This window comes from Anser brachyrhynchus, assembly GCF_964034855.1.
Source record: "Anser brachyrhynchus genome assembly, chromosome: 2".
Lineage (NCBI taxonomy): Eukaryota > Metazoa > Chordata > Aves > Anseriformes > Anatidae > Anser > Anser brachyrhynchus.
Window position 1 is genome coordinate 115,397,595 of NC_137695.1, and position 15,322 is coordinate 115,412,916.

Sequence of the window (15,322 nt, forward strand, 5' to 3'; positions counted from 1 at the left end):
TTTCCTAGAAGCATCTGTTGGTTGGCCATACTTCCTCCCTGCCTGCGGGCTACGTCCCCACAGCGCTGGTCCCAGGGGCCTTGCAGAGGTCCCAGCAGCTTTCCCCCTGTCCTTGCTTCCAACCCTTTACCAGGAAAGTCCAGGTGTGCCGGGCGATGTCCCATAGGGTTGGGACTAACTTGGATCATGTCCAGGGCACACGCCCAGAGCTGTGGCCCTGCTGTGTAGACACAGCTATCAAGGGTCATTAGATTGGTAGGTGGCGGGTGACCATCATGTCTTCAAGAGAGGACGTCTTAGAAAGCTTTCTGTATTTGAGAGAAGTTGAGAGAGATGTGCGAGTTTAATTGGGCAAGTGTTTTTTTCCTTTGAATGTCTTCTCAGATTGTACCTCATGATATTTGGGATGTTTCACGTTACGCTGTATATGATGAAGTTCAGTCCAGAATACGTGCAATTGCTGTTGTAATATCACTGCCAGTTGCAATTACTTTTCAAAAGTCAAGTTAAATAAAGAAAAAAACAAACACGAGATTCTTCGTTTTAGAAAGAGCAAAGGTGTGGTAATTTCAAGCGGCATAGTTTCTATTCCCAAAAACATGCTAAAACATTGCAAAAATATTTGCAAGCATCTGTGCACTGATTAAACAGCATAACATTGTTCAAAAAAAAAAAGGCGCTATGGTGAATTATGACAGAAGGTGTGAAATATAAAAGATCTGATATTTTACCCATCCTGTTCAGCTAAAGAGGTGTATTGTTTTGGAGTCCATCCATCAGCAGAAAATGAATGATCCAAGAGAGACTGAAGGAAAACAAAACAAATGTAATCTAAATTCAAGAAATCCTGCTTTATGATTCTTGAAGTGAGACCAAAGAACTGGGATTCTTTAGTCTAACGAAAAGAAAGTAAGATGCATGTTAAGTTTTCCGATATATGAAAGATAATTGTGATGAAAGGGGAATTGCATTGTTCCCAGAGTGGGGAGAACACAGCAAAGAGGGAGATTCAGTTTTAGGTTACAAAATCTCAGTATAGATGTTTGAGTTTCTGTTAGAGTAAATGGACACGCAGTGGATGCAGAGTGCACCTACTTGGTTGGATCAAATTGTGTTTTTGAAGCAAGTCTCCAGAGTGTGTCAATCTGATTCGTTTGGGTTGAAATTGTGCTGGGAGATGCCTCCATGTACTCTATCAGTGTTTGTTCTGTGGTGTCAGGCTAATTCTAGTCTGAAGTAAAACCCGCCAAGTGTCTGTTATATACTGTTAAGTTCTTTCCATCACTAGTTCTTAGGAATAGGTTAAACAGTTGTCAGGAAGCAGGTGGGTGTAGCTCATTCTGCCCCAGAGCAGGGAGATGGATCAGGAGATAACCTCCTGCTTCGGTAAGTATTCATGATCTCCGCTTGCCCGTGGTCTTCAGCACCAAACTGACTGACAGAATGTGCAAGATCCAAATCTCGTAACACCCAACATACACGACAGGACCACATTTATAGGACTCCATGCTTCACAGCAAAGCAAATACAGGCACATACCTTCTTGCTTACTCAGTCTGCACCTTTACTCTATAAATGAAGCTGCATGTTCAAAATCTGTCCCGTTAGTCACTTCCTTGACTATACACGAACATACGTTTGTGCAAGAGCAGCCTTTCGCTCCCTATACATGTCCGTCACTCCCTTTTTTTCCCCTATCCCCTCTCCCATTCCAGCTGCTTTCCTGTTGTGTTTCATTCCATTTTTATTACTTCAGGCCTCGGGTTTTCTGACTCATTTTTTTTTTTAATAATCCAGTTGTCTTTTGCCAATACCTTCTCAGGTCTGTGTCATCAACAGATTTCATCAGTAGATGTCTGCTTTTTATGTGCTGAGGCTATGATTGACACCAAGTGACAGACAGGGTTTTCCTAATAAGCCATTTAATAGAAGGCAGCTCTAGGATATTAAAAACGGGAAATTCAAAATTCAGCACCTGTTGGTTATGTGACTTTTCAATTTTTCTTGAAAAGAAAATCATTTTAAAATGCTTTTCCACGTTTTAAAATTCATGGATCTTTTAGAAATTTTCAATAAATGCTTTTTGTAGCTCTCTTTGAAGTTCCTGAGGAGATTCTCCATGGACTGTGGACCATAGATTGAAAATCACAAAAGCAAAAGTATCTTTTAGTCCCTTAACAATAAAGCAGAATACTTTGAGACTGTTTTATTCCTAAGCAAGCATATTGATTTTTACCTTGAGTTATCTTAATGAAAGGCTTTCTGTTTCTAATGACTAATGTGATTTTCTCCGCTTTCTTGGTATGCTATGCTTTAAAGTTATCTCAGTGGAAGACCTGCTTATTTGTAAACTTCAGACACTTCATTTTACACAGTGATTCTCAAGCTTCTGGTACAACGAAACTTCTTGCCTGGTGCCTCTTGTCTCTGTTCAGCCTCTCTCTTGCAATTTATCTGTAAGAGCAAACAAGGATGTTCAAGTTGACATCTTGACAACCTTCCAAAAGAGTTATAGCTCCTGTTGGAAAACCTTGACTAGAAAACAAAGTTCTCTTGTCACCCATTGTCTTGCTGGTAATACTCTCATTAATCATAAATTTTAAAAACTCGTATGACTAATAAACAAGATTAAGAGTATTCATGGAAACAATGTGATTGAAGGTGTGAGATCCTTACAATTCGTTATGGAGTTTACTACTTGCTGATTTTTGTCTTCAGGATATATGGGAATATACATTGGGAAAATTGCCATTTTAAAAATAGATTTATTGTGCAAGTTGAAACAGCAGTCTGCTGCTTTTCCCACTTTGTCGACTGCTGTGCTGCATGGTGTGGGAACGGGATAACATCAAGGCTATCATCAAGGTAGCAATCAGGGTGAGTCAGAAGGGATGAACAGTCAGCAGTCTGGAAACCAGTCAAAGAGAAAAAGAAATATTCACTGACTTACTTCAGTAGAAAGTCACCTTTTATGAGCCTGCTTTTCCTTAGGCCTTAAGATCAATAAAAATCAATTGAAGAAATTGCAAAAAGTAGGTAGATACAATAGTACTGAGGACAATAAAAGTAGTCGCTTGTCTAGTTGGAGGCCTGTACTGAGCAGAGTACCCCAGGGGTCAGTACTGGGTCCAGTCGTGTTCAACATCTTCAGTAATAGTCTGGATGATGGGGTAGAGCGCACCCTCAGTAAATTTGCAGAGGGCACAAATCTGGGGGGAGCAGCTGACTCAGCAGAGAGCCATGCTGCTGTCCAGGGGGGACCTCAGCAGGCTGGAGCAGTGGGCTGACAGGAACCTCCTGCAGTTCAGCAAGGAGAAGTGCAGAGTCCTGCAGCTGGGGAGGAACAGCCCCAGGCACCAGGACATGCTGAGGGCACCCAGCTGGAAAGCAGCTCTGCAGAGAAGGACCTGGGAGTCCTGGTGGACACCAAGTTGAAGGTGAGCCAGCAGTGTGCCCTTGCTGCTAACAAGGCTAGCAGTACTCTTGGCTGCAGCAGGCAAAGCATTGGCAGCGGGTTGAAGGAGGTGATTCTTCCCTTCTGCTCGGCACTGGTGAGGCTGTACCTGGAGTGCTGCATCCAGTTCTGGGTTTCTTAGTTCGAGAGAGACCTGGACACATATACTGAGTAGAGTCCAGTGCAGGGACACAAAGATGGTGAAGGTACTCGAGCATTTCTCCTATGAGAGGCTGAGAGAGCTGGACTTCAGCCAGGAGAAGAGGAGACTCGGGGGGGATCTCATCAATGTCTGTAAATACTTGAAAGGAGGGTGCAATGGTGATGGAGCCAGGCTCCTTTCACTGGTGCTCCCTGCCAGGTCAAGAGACAGTGGGCATCAGCTGGAACAGAAGCGGTTCCATCTAAACATCAAGAAGCACTTCTGGGCTACATGGGTGATGGAGCACTGGCACAGGTTGCCCAGAGAAGCTGTGGAGATCCACCTGGATATGGTCCCAGGCAACCTGCTTCTGGTCTTGGGTGGCCCTGCTTGGGCTGGGGGGGTTGGTTCAGGTGACTTCCAGAGGTCCCTTCCAGCCTTGGCCATTCTGTGATGCTGTGATCTACTTACACAAAGCTCAAAAGCCGTTCGTTGGTTTCATCTGCCATAATAACCTACTTTTTGTCCTTGCTGTTTCTAAATGCTACATTTTTGCCCCATTCAAAAATTTTTGTAGCTTGCAGAGAGTCATCCGTCACGAATGGATGTAAGCACAGGGGCTCTGATAATTCAGCTAAGGCTCTAGTTGCTTACATCTAACGTGAGGCAGCTAACTGAGGAGTTTGAGGGTGGGTGTAGCTATCCTGGACTCTTAGTGGATGAAGAGGTGGTTACTGCCAGTACTGAATGTTGTCATATAAAGTTTTGTATTTGCTTGCTAGCATGCACACCTCTGTGCTGGTTATGTAAGAGATGTATGTATGCCATTTATTCTCCCAAATTAGGTGCTTAAAGCCTAATTGGGGTGAATCTAGACCATACTCTGTTAGGAAAATTACCACTGGAAAAATTATCATCTGACATCTGATCACAGGCTGTCAGAAATTCTTTTGTTCTCTGTCTCTCAGACTCAGTAAGCCAAAAGATATCAGTGCTGGCATGCAGATAATGCAACAGGAGAAAAGCAAAGTCTGTGCTAGCAATTTAACTATAGCTGCAAAATATGTCCTGCTGTCATGATTTACACAGAACTTGCAGTGATCTTAGGCAAGCAAGGGATTTTAAAACTTGCATAAAAACTACACTAACTCAATTAATCTATTTGTTTCTTGATCCCTTACACAGACAGGTGTTTGGCAAACTGTATAATGTGTTTTATAATGCACAATGTTATAGCAAGAGAAGTTCTGACTAAAGAGCTGCTTCTGTCATTGATAATTCAGCAGATATTTTGTTATGTCCTTGCTTTTAAATATTTAACCCATTTTGTTCTTGTATGTGGGTGGTAACCCACCACAGCCTGGACTGCTGGCAACCACCACTCACTTCAATCTATGGAAAATTGCCATCGTTTTGAAATGCTGAAGGATCACTCAATGTTAAAAAAAAAAAAAAGAAAAGAAAAAAAAAGTGGTTGTTTAAAAAAGTCTACATTTATTGAAAAAGCCTCACTGCTTGTCTGCTTCCTGCTGGGAGAAAAGTGCAAAACATTTATTTGTGCTGAATTTTATAATTCTAGTGTATGCTTTTAATGGGAGTGCTTATGGATAAATTTTTCAGAAGCTATTATTAGTAAATAGTAGTTGATAGAGGTCAGATATCTTATTCTTTATGGCTTTGCTTAGGTTATAAGTTAGGTTTTACTACTACTAAAGTGACATTGAATTAATAATGGTTATTGTAACTTTCTTTTCAGATCTGTTTGAATTATGGAAGTGGACTCCATTGGGAGGTAGGAAATAATGAAAACCTGCTTTTCTTTATCAGTGCCTGAAGAAGTATTCTCTGATCAAAGAGCAAGGGTCAAAGATGTGCTTTACTTCAGTTGCTAGGTACCTGAAGTTTTACCATTTTCTGAAAAATGAAAGCTGTGTGAGGGGTAGCGAAATGAAAGCAGTAATGTAAGAATAAGACCAATCCTACATCCATCAAATTGAGTGAAATTCAACTTCATGAAACTTTCCCTAAAATGTTACATCTGTAGATACCTTTTTTTTTTTTTTTTTTTTTTTAACTTTCCGTAAATGAAATCAACTGCTACAGTATGGAAGGTGTTCACTATGGATCTGAAAAACCAACAAATACAGCCAGGACTAAGGACTAAGCTGGGCATAAAGAAGGGTTTCAGTGACAATGAAGGGTAGCTGAGAAAGGATAGCTGAGACAGTGGGTGGGTGGCATGTTGTATGATCCTGTATTAGAGAGGAGGCTAAGTCTATATTGATAGGATGTCAAATAAGGTATAATAAGGCAGAAGTGGTGGTTTATAGCAGCCTTAATGGCAAACCTCTTCCTACATCTGGTGACAAGCACTTAAATTGACCAGAACAGTGTATTTTCACTAAACCCTGGCCATGGGAATATGGAATATACTCATGTATTTAAAGCCTGTTTTTTTTATACATCTGTGCTGATGAAAAGATTACTGTACTTTTTCTATTCAAACAACTTGAGGAACATACACCTTTTAAATTGTGGCTCAGGAGGCTAATTTTGCTCCATGATTCCAAAGGTACTAGCTATTGAAAGAGTCTATAGTCTCCTCGGAAGAAAATGAATGGTAAGGTCAGCATGTGTTTTGGGCAGGCAGAATGCCCAGGTTATGTAAAAGCTATTCATAACTCTGGGCTACAGCAGCAACCAAGCATTCATCATAAATGGCTAGATGCTATGCTGACATTCGACCTTGTTTTTTCACAGGTTTATGATCGAAGTGGCCGGAGTGGCATGTTGTCTCATCCCAACAGCCTCATTAGACAGAAGCGAGAATGGACAGTCCCTCCAGCTTTCATACGGGAAGAGGAAGACAATTCATACAGGAATCCAATTGCTAGAGTAAGCCCGGAAAAGAGAGAAACAGAATACACATGAAAATAGAGATGAAAATATAAAATAAGGATGTGACTGTCCTAAACACAGACCCAAATATTTCTTGAATTTTAATGAACTATTGAATATCAGTAGAATGTTGGCACATTTCCTTCTGTTTCCTTCCTTCAGATGAGTTACTCTGAAGCCTAATTTGGCTCAGCTTCTCATCTCTTCCTAGCCAACAATTTTCATAATACTTTTGGGAATGCAGAATCTTTGAGTTTTTTTTCACTCTATCACCCCTACTCAGCTATGGTTGAAGTTGGCAGGTGGTTCCCAAAACTGCTAGAGTACATGGTTGGATAGAAATCATGTACATGATTGGACAGAAAGCTGTACACGGAGCATGATTATATATGTATAATGTTTTAAGAAACTGTGCTAAAAATAGCTAAGGTGTTAATCCTGTAGTGTCAGACTGATATGCATTTGGTCTAGCACTAGTGTTGAAACCTGAATTCACCACACCAGTCACTTCAGCATATATATTCACTGCAGATGGTAGTAGGCTGTTATCCTCTGTGTGGACTGACCATTGATGGTGATGCAGGTGCAATGAAATGTGCTTCTCCAGATGTTTCATGTAGTCCAAATATTTGGTGACAGCAGAGGAAAGGTATAATCTCTAGTCTATGCAGCCTCTTTCATCTGTTCCTCTACAGGTCTGGCCTTCTTTCCTCTGTTATATCACTTCCTCAGTCCTGGTCCCACTCAATAGCCTAGGACTAGTCTTCTTAAATAGATGCCATGTTTCATTTTCAGGCTTTGCTCAGATAACTTTAAACTTCTCTGCTGAACTCATTGTTCCAGACTCTTAATATTTTTTGTTTATTTTTTTTCCTCCATGGTCTTTCTCCATGTTTTATTTGTCCCCATCCATTTAAGCAGCCAGTTTCCTTCCTTTTCCCTCACTCCAGCTCTTCATCTTAGCTCAGTGCTTTTCTAGCCTTTCCAGTCAGAGTCCTCCTTATGCTTGTATGCTGTCCAGCTCTCTTTTGTCCAAGCAGTCCCAATTTTCTCCTACAAACCTCTCCACTCCATGGTTCCCAGCTGTTGCCACACCCATCGTGCTCCTCATCTCCCCAAACTAGTCCCTCAAACAGACCAGTTAACTCTTCCTGCATTCATCTCAACATCTTCACCCTCAAAGGAATGTAGGAAAACTGCATTTAATGTTAATTTTTGATTGTTATGAAAATAGCCAAAATATTTTGTCTGTGTTTTCCAGTGTGGTTTTATTTATCAAAGGCTATTTACGTTCCTCCTAGATACATTCTGATCGTGAAGATACAGGGATAGTGGTAACTTATACTATATCCGGTCAAGGAGTAACAGAACCTCCTTATGGATTATTTGTTATCGATGGGAAGACTGGGAACCTGAACATAACAGGAAGGGTTGACAGAGAAAAGACTCCAATGCTGTTTGTAAGTTGAATAGCAACCTTTTCCTTATAAGTGCTCTCTTAGCCATTTTTTAATTTATTTTGTTTAATTTTGTTAACTTCAAGTAGTTTTAATGTTTCTGAACATTTACATATGTGCATATATGTATGTTAGTGCTAATATTTTTGTTATATATAGTATATATTGCTTTATATTTATCTTCCGTATATGTATTCAGTGCAGAAGAGCTCATTAAAGAGGTCAAGATTGGAGGCTGTCTGGGCTGCTGTGACCATGCCCTTGTTGAGTTTGTGATCTTGGTGAATATGGGCCTGGCAAAGAGCAAAGTCAGGACCCTGAACTTTTGAAGAATGAACTTCAAGCTATTTAAAGACCTAGTGGATGAGTTCCCCTGTTACACTGTCCTCTGAGACAAAGGAGCTGAACAGAGCTGGCAGCTCTTTAAGGATGTTTTCCTTAGAGCACAAGAACTTCCCATCCCCCTGCGTAAGAAAGAGGGCAGGGAGGGCAGATAGCCAGTGTGTCTGAGCAAGGACCTGCTGGACAGACGGAGGTGCAAGAAGGAAATGCACAGGCAGTGGAAGCAGGGACATGTGGCCTGGGAAGAGCAGAGGGATACTGTGTGGATATGCAGGGATGGGATCAGGAAAGCCAAGGCACAGATGGAACTGAGCTTGGCAAGTGATGCCAATAACAGGAAGGGATGCTATAGGTACATTGCTCAGAAAAGAAACACCAAGGAGAGTATGCCCCCTCTGATGGATGTGAAGGGTGAACTTGTAACGACAAACATGGAGAAGGCTGAGGTACTCAACAACTTCTTTGCCCTAGTCTTCACTGACAGTCAGGCTTCCCATGTCTTTCATTTCCCTGAACCCGTAGATGGAGGCTGAGGGAGCAAAGTCCCACCCACTGTAAGCAAAGAGCAGGTTCGAGACCACCTGATGAAACTGAACAAGTGCAAGTCTATGGGGCCTGATGACATGCATCCCAGTGTCCTGAAGAAATTGGCTGATCCAGTTTCCAAGCCTCTCTCCATCATATTTGAAAAGTCCTGGCAGTGAGGCAAAGTCCCTGGTGACTGGATAAAGGGAAATATCACTCCCATTTTTAAAAAGGGTAGAAAGGAGGACCTGGGGAACTACAGACTGGTGATCCTCACCCCTGTGCCTGCGAAGATCATGGAACAGATCCTCCTAGAAGCAATGTCAAGACACATGCAAGACAAAGAGGTGATCCAAGACAGCCAGCATGGCTTCACCAAGGGTAAATCGTGCCTGACCAGTCTGGTGGCCTTCTGTGATGGAGTGACTGCATCAGTTGACAAGGGAAGACTGACCGATGTCATCTACCTGGACTTCTGTAAGGCCTTTGACAGGGTCCCACATGACATCCTGGTCTCCAGATTGGAGAGACAGGGTTTGATGGGTGGACCATTCAGTGACTAAGCAGTTGGTGTGAAGATTGCACCCAGAGAGTGGTAGTCAATAGCTCTATGTCTAAGTGGAGGCCGGTAATGAGCGGTTTACCTCAGGGATCTGTCTTGGGACTCCTGCTGTTTAATATCTTCATCAATGACATAGATAGTGGGATCGAGTACACCCTCAGCAAGTTTGCAGATGACACCGAGCTGAGTAGTGCAGTCAATACAACAGAAGGAAGGGATGCCATCCAAAGGGATCTGGACAAGCTTGAGAAGTGGGCCCATGTGAACCTCATGAAGCTCAACAAGTCCAAGTAGAGGGTGCTGCATTTGGGTGAGGGCAATCCCAGACATGAGCACAGACTGGGAGAAGAACTCATTGAGAGCAGCCCTGCAGAGAAGGACTTGGGGGTTCTGGTGGATGAAAAGCTTGACATGAGCCAGCAGTGTGTGCTTGCAGCCCAGAAGGCCAGCTGCGTCCTGGGCTGCATCAACAGAGGAGTGGCCAGCAGGGCGAGGGAGGTGATCGAGCCCCTCTGCTCTGCCCTTATGAGGCCCCACTTGGAGTGTTGTGTCCAGGTCTGGGGCCCCCAGCACAAGAAGAATGTGAACCTGTAAGAGCAGGCTCAGAGGAGAGCTACAAAGGTGATCAGAGCGCTGGAGCACCTCTCCAGCTGAGAAAGGCTGAGAGAGCTGGGGCTGTTTAGCCTGGGAAAGAGAAGGCTTCGAGGTGACCGCATTGTGGCTTTTCAGTACTTAAAAGGGGGCTTATAAAAAAGATGGAGAGTGACTTTTTGCTCAATCAGATAATGACAGGACAAGAGGGAATTGTATTAAACTAAAAGAGAGGAGATTTAGATTAGAGGTTAGAAGGAAATTCTTCACTCTGAGGGTTGTGGGGCACTGGAACAGGTTGCCCAGAGAGGTTGTGGATGCCTCATCCCTGGAGGTGTTCAAGACCAGGTTAGATGAGGCTCTGAGCAACCTGATCTAGTGGGTGGTGTCCCTGCCTATGGCAGGGGTGTTGGAACTAGATATCTTTGAGGTCCCTTTCAACCCTAGACATTCTGAAAAAAAATAAATATCTATAAATAAATAAATACAGTCACTTATATTTCCTTATTGTTTATCTCTGTATTATTTCAGCTCAGAGGTCATGCATTAGATAAGAATGGAGCAAAACTGGAAGATCCAATAGACCTCCCAATTAAAATTGTGGATATAAATGACAATCCTCCAGTGTTTTCACATGAAGTTTTTGTTGGTTCAGTTGAAGAATTAAGTGAAACAGGTAACATGATAAACATGAAAATGTTTTTTTTCTAATTACTTATTTTTTCCCAACATACACAAGGACACAAGTGAATGTAATTTTTGCAGCAGCATATCGGCAGTAACAACAATGCGTTCTGTGGCTTGTGTAGGACAGGTTATCCAAGTGTGAATACGAGCTTTTATTCAGGGCTAAGCTGTGTGGTGTGATGAAGGGGAAGTGTATGCATAAAGGCAACAGAGAACAAGACTTCCTCTTATGGCAACTTTGGTTTTGTATCAAAGCTACCACTAACCAGGGACTTGAATCCTTAAGCAGAAACTGCATGGGAAATGCCATCTGGCCTGGCAATTCTAGCCTATTTGGGATAGGATGCTAGCTTCAGCTCTGGGGGGCCCCAGCACAAGAAGGACATAGACCTATTAGAAATATTAGACCTATTAGGCCACAAAGATGATCAGAGGGCTGGAGCACCTCTCCTATGAAGACAGGCTGAGGGAGTTGGGATTCTTCAGCCTGAAGAAGAGAAGGCTCTGGGGAGACCTTATAGCGGCCTTCTAGTACCTAAAGGGGGCCTACAGAAACACTGGGGAGGGACTCTTTGACAGGGTGTGTAGTGATGAGACAAGGAGTAATGGGTTTAAACTAAAGAAGGGTAGATTTAGATGAGATATATGGAAGTAATTCTTCACTGTAAGGGTGGTGAGGCACTGGCACAGGTTGCCCAGAGAAGCTGTGGATGCCCCATCCCTGGAGGTGCTCAAGGTCAGGCTGGATGGGGCTTTGGGCAACCTGGTCTGGTGGGAGGTGTCCCTGTCCATGACAAGGGTGTTGGAATTAGACGATCTTTAAGGTCTCTTCCAGTCCAATGAATCTATGTTTCTATGACTCAGCTCTGCTGTGCTTAAAAAGAAGCCCCCCTTTATCTATGGGCTGGAGAAGTACTTTGCTGTTCAGAGCATATGACAGTGACCCAAACCTCAGAGAACAAGTTGCAATTTTCCTGTTAATGACAGTAAACATAAGAGCAGATCTTGAAGCAACAGACTGTTTCCCAGAGTAAAACATCCTAATAAATACCTGACATTGTGTCCATTTCAATGCCATGGTAATCTGAAGACAGAAATTACTGACCATCCATTTATGTGAGGTATTGAGTATCCTTGGCTCTCTTTCAAGTCAGTAGTAGTAGCCATATGGTAATCATCTCTCTGCCTGAATTCTAGTTAACATTCAAACCCAAGTACTGGCACTGGACACTGAAGTAGACCCCTTCCAAGAGGACAGTATCCTGTGCCGTGACTTATAAGGGGGTTGCAGCATGGTGGCCACCGTGTATTTTGAGTGAAGCTATTGGAGAACATCAGTCAATACAGAGCAATTGTTTTTATTGGTGTTGAGGTACAAAAGTCAGTACTGCTCCCTTTAGAATGATGTGAGGGAAAATGCAACTTACTGTCTAAAATGTTTCTCTCTTCTCTGTAAAGTATTTACACTTTTCTGTCACATTTCTTAATCAGAACTCTATCAGAGTTCAACTTACTAAATAGTTCTGGTGCATTGAATTCTGTGGGTTGCAGGTGTGTGTTGATAGTGCGCTTTTGTTTGCTGAGTGATATACTTTAAGCATGTTGGATTTCAAGAATGCTTCTTTAGCTCTATTAATTAAATAAGTAAAGGTAAGGGCATTAGAAAATTGTGCAGGGCATCTGACAGTGCTCTCTTATCTGTGACATTATAGTTAAATACTTGCCAGTGCAGTGCAGCATAACCAAATAATGTATTTTGTTTGCTTTTTTTCAGGTACAATTGTATTGAAGATAAATGCAACAGATGCAGATGAACCAAATAACCTGAATTCCAAAATTGCTTTCAGGATCATATCCCAAAGCCCTAGTTCTGCATTCAGCATGAATAAAGATACTGGAGAGGTTCAAGTAGCTTCAATAAACCTTGACAGAGAGGTAAAAAAATAATACAAAAAAAAAAGTATCAGTTAACAGCATTCTTTTGCTATCTGTTGTGTCACTTTTTTTTTTTTTTTTTTTAACCTTCCTTCCCCCCACTTGGGATTAAAGGACCATTTCTTGCCTGGCTGATGCATATTTTCCAGGGACTGTGGGAGCTGGATGAGAGAAAGATTGCATTCACCTTGTCACGTCCCTAGCACAGTTCCAGTCCAATGACTGTTGCTTTCTTTCCCTCCTGTGTATCTAGGCAGCAATTAAATGAAACAAGGGATCATTTTGTTGCTGGTGAATGTGTGGCAAGGACAGTCCAGATCACCACCTGCAGAGCTGCTGATTGCATGTAGACTTCTGTAGCCTGCTATGCAAATTTTGGCACAAAGAATAAGGATGTGTGCAGCTGTGAAACGGTGTTGAAAGCCACATATTACCAGCAGTTTTCTTTATGCTCGCATGTATTTTCACTGGCCAGCAGATGGTGATGTTTATGCTAGCATTCTGTGTCTGAGGACAACATCTCTGAATCTAGCCCAGTCCTAACATGTAGATATCACTGTTCCTGTCCCTGTTCATGGCCGCTGAAATTTTTCATTCTCCATTTGAGCACAGTCTAATTCTTTGAGGAAAATGCAGAACTCACAAATCCTTTTCTAAGCCTCAGCTCTCCTCCAATAGAGATGTACATGAGACTTAATACTGGCTAGAGAGATATTATAACTGGCTATTGCATGAGAGGGATGACCAAAATATGATGGAAATAATACATCAAAGAAAAAAAAGCCTAGTTTAAGCACTTTTTATTTTCTTTTTTTTTTTTTTATGACAGACACAAAGTAGCTATTCTTTGATGGTAGAAGCAAAAGATCGTGGTGGTGCATCTGATGGAAATGGTGCAACATGTTCTTTAGAAATCAAGATTTTGGATGTCAATGACAACCTGCCTGTGGTTGAAGGTCAAACAGTAAGTACATTTATCATGATACTTGTATTGTTCCTACACCTGCTGGTATCTCATTACTTAATAAGATGTTATGCAAACTTTTTTGCATTGATGAAATGAGGTAAATTGTGACATCTTTTTAAAGAGGAGCATTTTTTTGATTGCAGTTCGAAGGAAGCATTGAAGAAAACAGAGCAAATGTGGAAATTATGCGAATAAAAGTGTTTGACAGAGATGAAGAGTTTTCTGATAACTGGCTGGCAAATTTTTCGTTTGTTTCTGGTAATGAAGGAGGCTTTTTTCGTATAGTAACAGATACCAAAACAAATGAAGGAATTTTGACTCTTGTAAAGGTTAGTATATTCTTCAGAAGGTTTTCTACATAATAAAATAAATGATTCTCTTTAGTATAAATTGACACACAGTTTATATTCAGTAAGTAAACTGTAAATTTACATGGCGGATATTCTTCCTTTGTCATATCTTTTGGTGCTGTATTCGATAATTCTGTACAAAATAATGATTTTGTCCAGCTTTGCCATTAATTTTCTGTGAGATGGCAGATATATCCAGTGGGACAGAAGTCCCCAGACTTCCCTTGTTGGGTAACAGTGCTAGCACATACTGTGTAAGCTTTCTCACGTTCTTGCTATCCTTGCTGGTCTCACTTTAATTTTCTTTATTTCCCATGGCCACAGATAGACTATTTATTTTATGGATTTCCATGGAATTTTTCACTGCCTTTTAATCCACAGGGACTGAAGATGCATAGTGCCCTATGTTTTCTTTTTTGCTGTTCTGGTTTTGTTACCTGAAAATTGATAATTATTTTAAATGTGTATATGTGTGTGTATATATATATATATATATATATAAAGCATTACTAAAGTAACTGCATTGGTTGAAAAAAATTGGAAGAGCAGAGTAATTCTGAGTACTGATTCACTGAAAGCAAAGACAGAATATACATGTAGGACTCGTTGCACCTTCCCTAAGTTAGTTAAAATTGAATAACATCAAGTCATAACTATGGTGCCATCCATGAAAAATAAGATGTGCACTCTTCAAGAGTTAAAGCTTTGTATATTGACAGTAACATGTTAAACAACAGTTCTTTTCACTGTAGCATCCTTCACCAGTATTATTTAAATATTAAATATCTGAATGTTTTCTGGGTATCAAATACTATCAAATTCTGAGGTGTTTTGTTTTGTTTTTTTCTGATTGCTCTAGGAACTAAACTATGAAGAAATGCAAAGCTTAAACTTGGGTGTTGTTGTTACAAACAAAGCAGAATTCCACAAGTCAATTAAAAACAGTTATAAAGCACAAACTATTCCAATCAAAATTAAAGTGATTAATGTGCGGGAAGGCCCTGTATTCCCCGGTGGCACAAAAATTATTACGGCAAGTGAGAGCCTGCGTGTAACCCAGGTTATTGGACAGTATCAAGCACTTGATGAAGACACAGGAAAAGTAGCAACGAACATAAAGTAAGAGTCTTTTTATAACCAGCATAACTGAGCATGTCACATCTTACTGGAAAAGCTGGGTACTGAACTGAGATAATTTCCAAGGCAATCTGTTTTCTACTATGCACAATTTACACCTCAGATAACAGCTTCACCATGAGTATTCTATTATGCAGAAAATGGTTGGCTTGAAAATCCTATTTGTTTTGTCATATATGGCGAGACAAGAGTGTGTACTGAAATTATCTGTGCTTGCTTGCCATTTGTCATGCCTTTCTGTTTTTGAGAGCAGGTTTGCTCATTTGACTTCATCG

The 15,322-nt window shown here is 41.3% G+C and overlaps 1 protein-coding gene across 1 annotated transcript in view; it reads left to right on the forward strand.

Moving 5' to 3' along the window:
• The window catches only part of LOC308190715 (uncharacterized protein), a 63,020-nt gene that overhangs the window by 37,588 nt on the left and 10,110 nt on the right, over positions 1-15,322 (forward strand). Inside the window, exons 19-26 of the mRNA XM_080582371.1 lie at positions 5,353-5,388; positions 6,357-6,491; positions 7,796-7,954; positions 10,503-10,647; positions 12,433-12,593; positions 13,423-13,557; positions 13,704-13,889; positions 14,770-15,029. Of these exons, the coding sequence (XP_080438497.1) occupies positions 5,353-5,388; positions 6,357-6,491; positions 7,796-7,954; positions 10,503-10,647; positions 12,433-12,593; positions 13,423-13,557; positions 13,704-13,889; positions 14,770-15,029 (1,217 nt within the window). The remainder of the gene's footprint in view (positions 1-5,352; positions 5,389-6,356; positions 6,492-7,795; positions 7,955-10,502; positions 10,648-12,432; positions 12,594-13,422; positions 13,558-13,703; positions 13,890-14,769; positions 15,030-15,322) is intronic.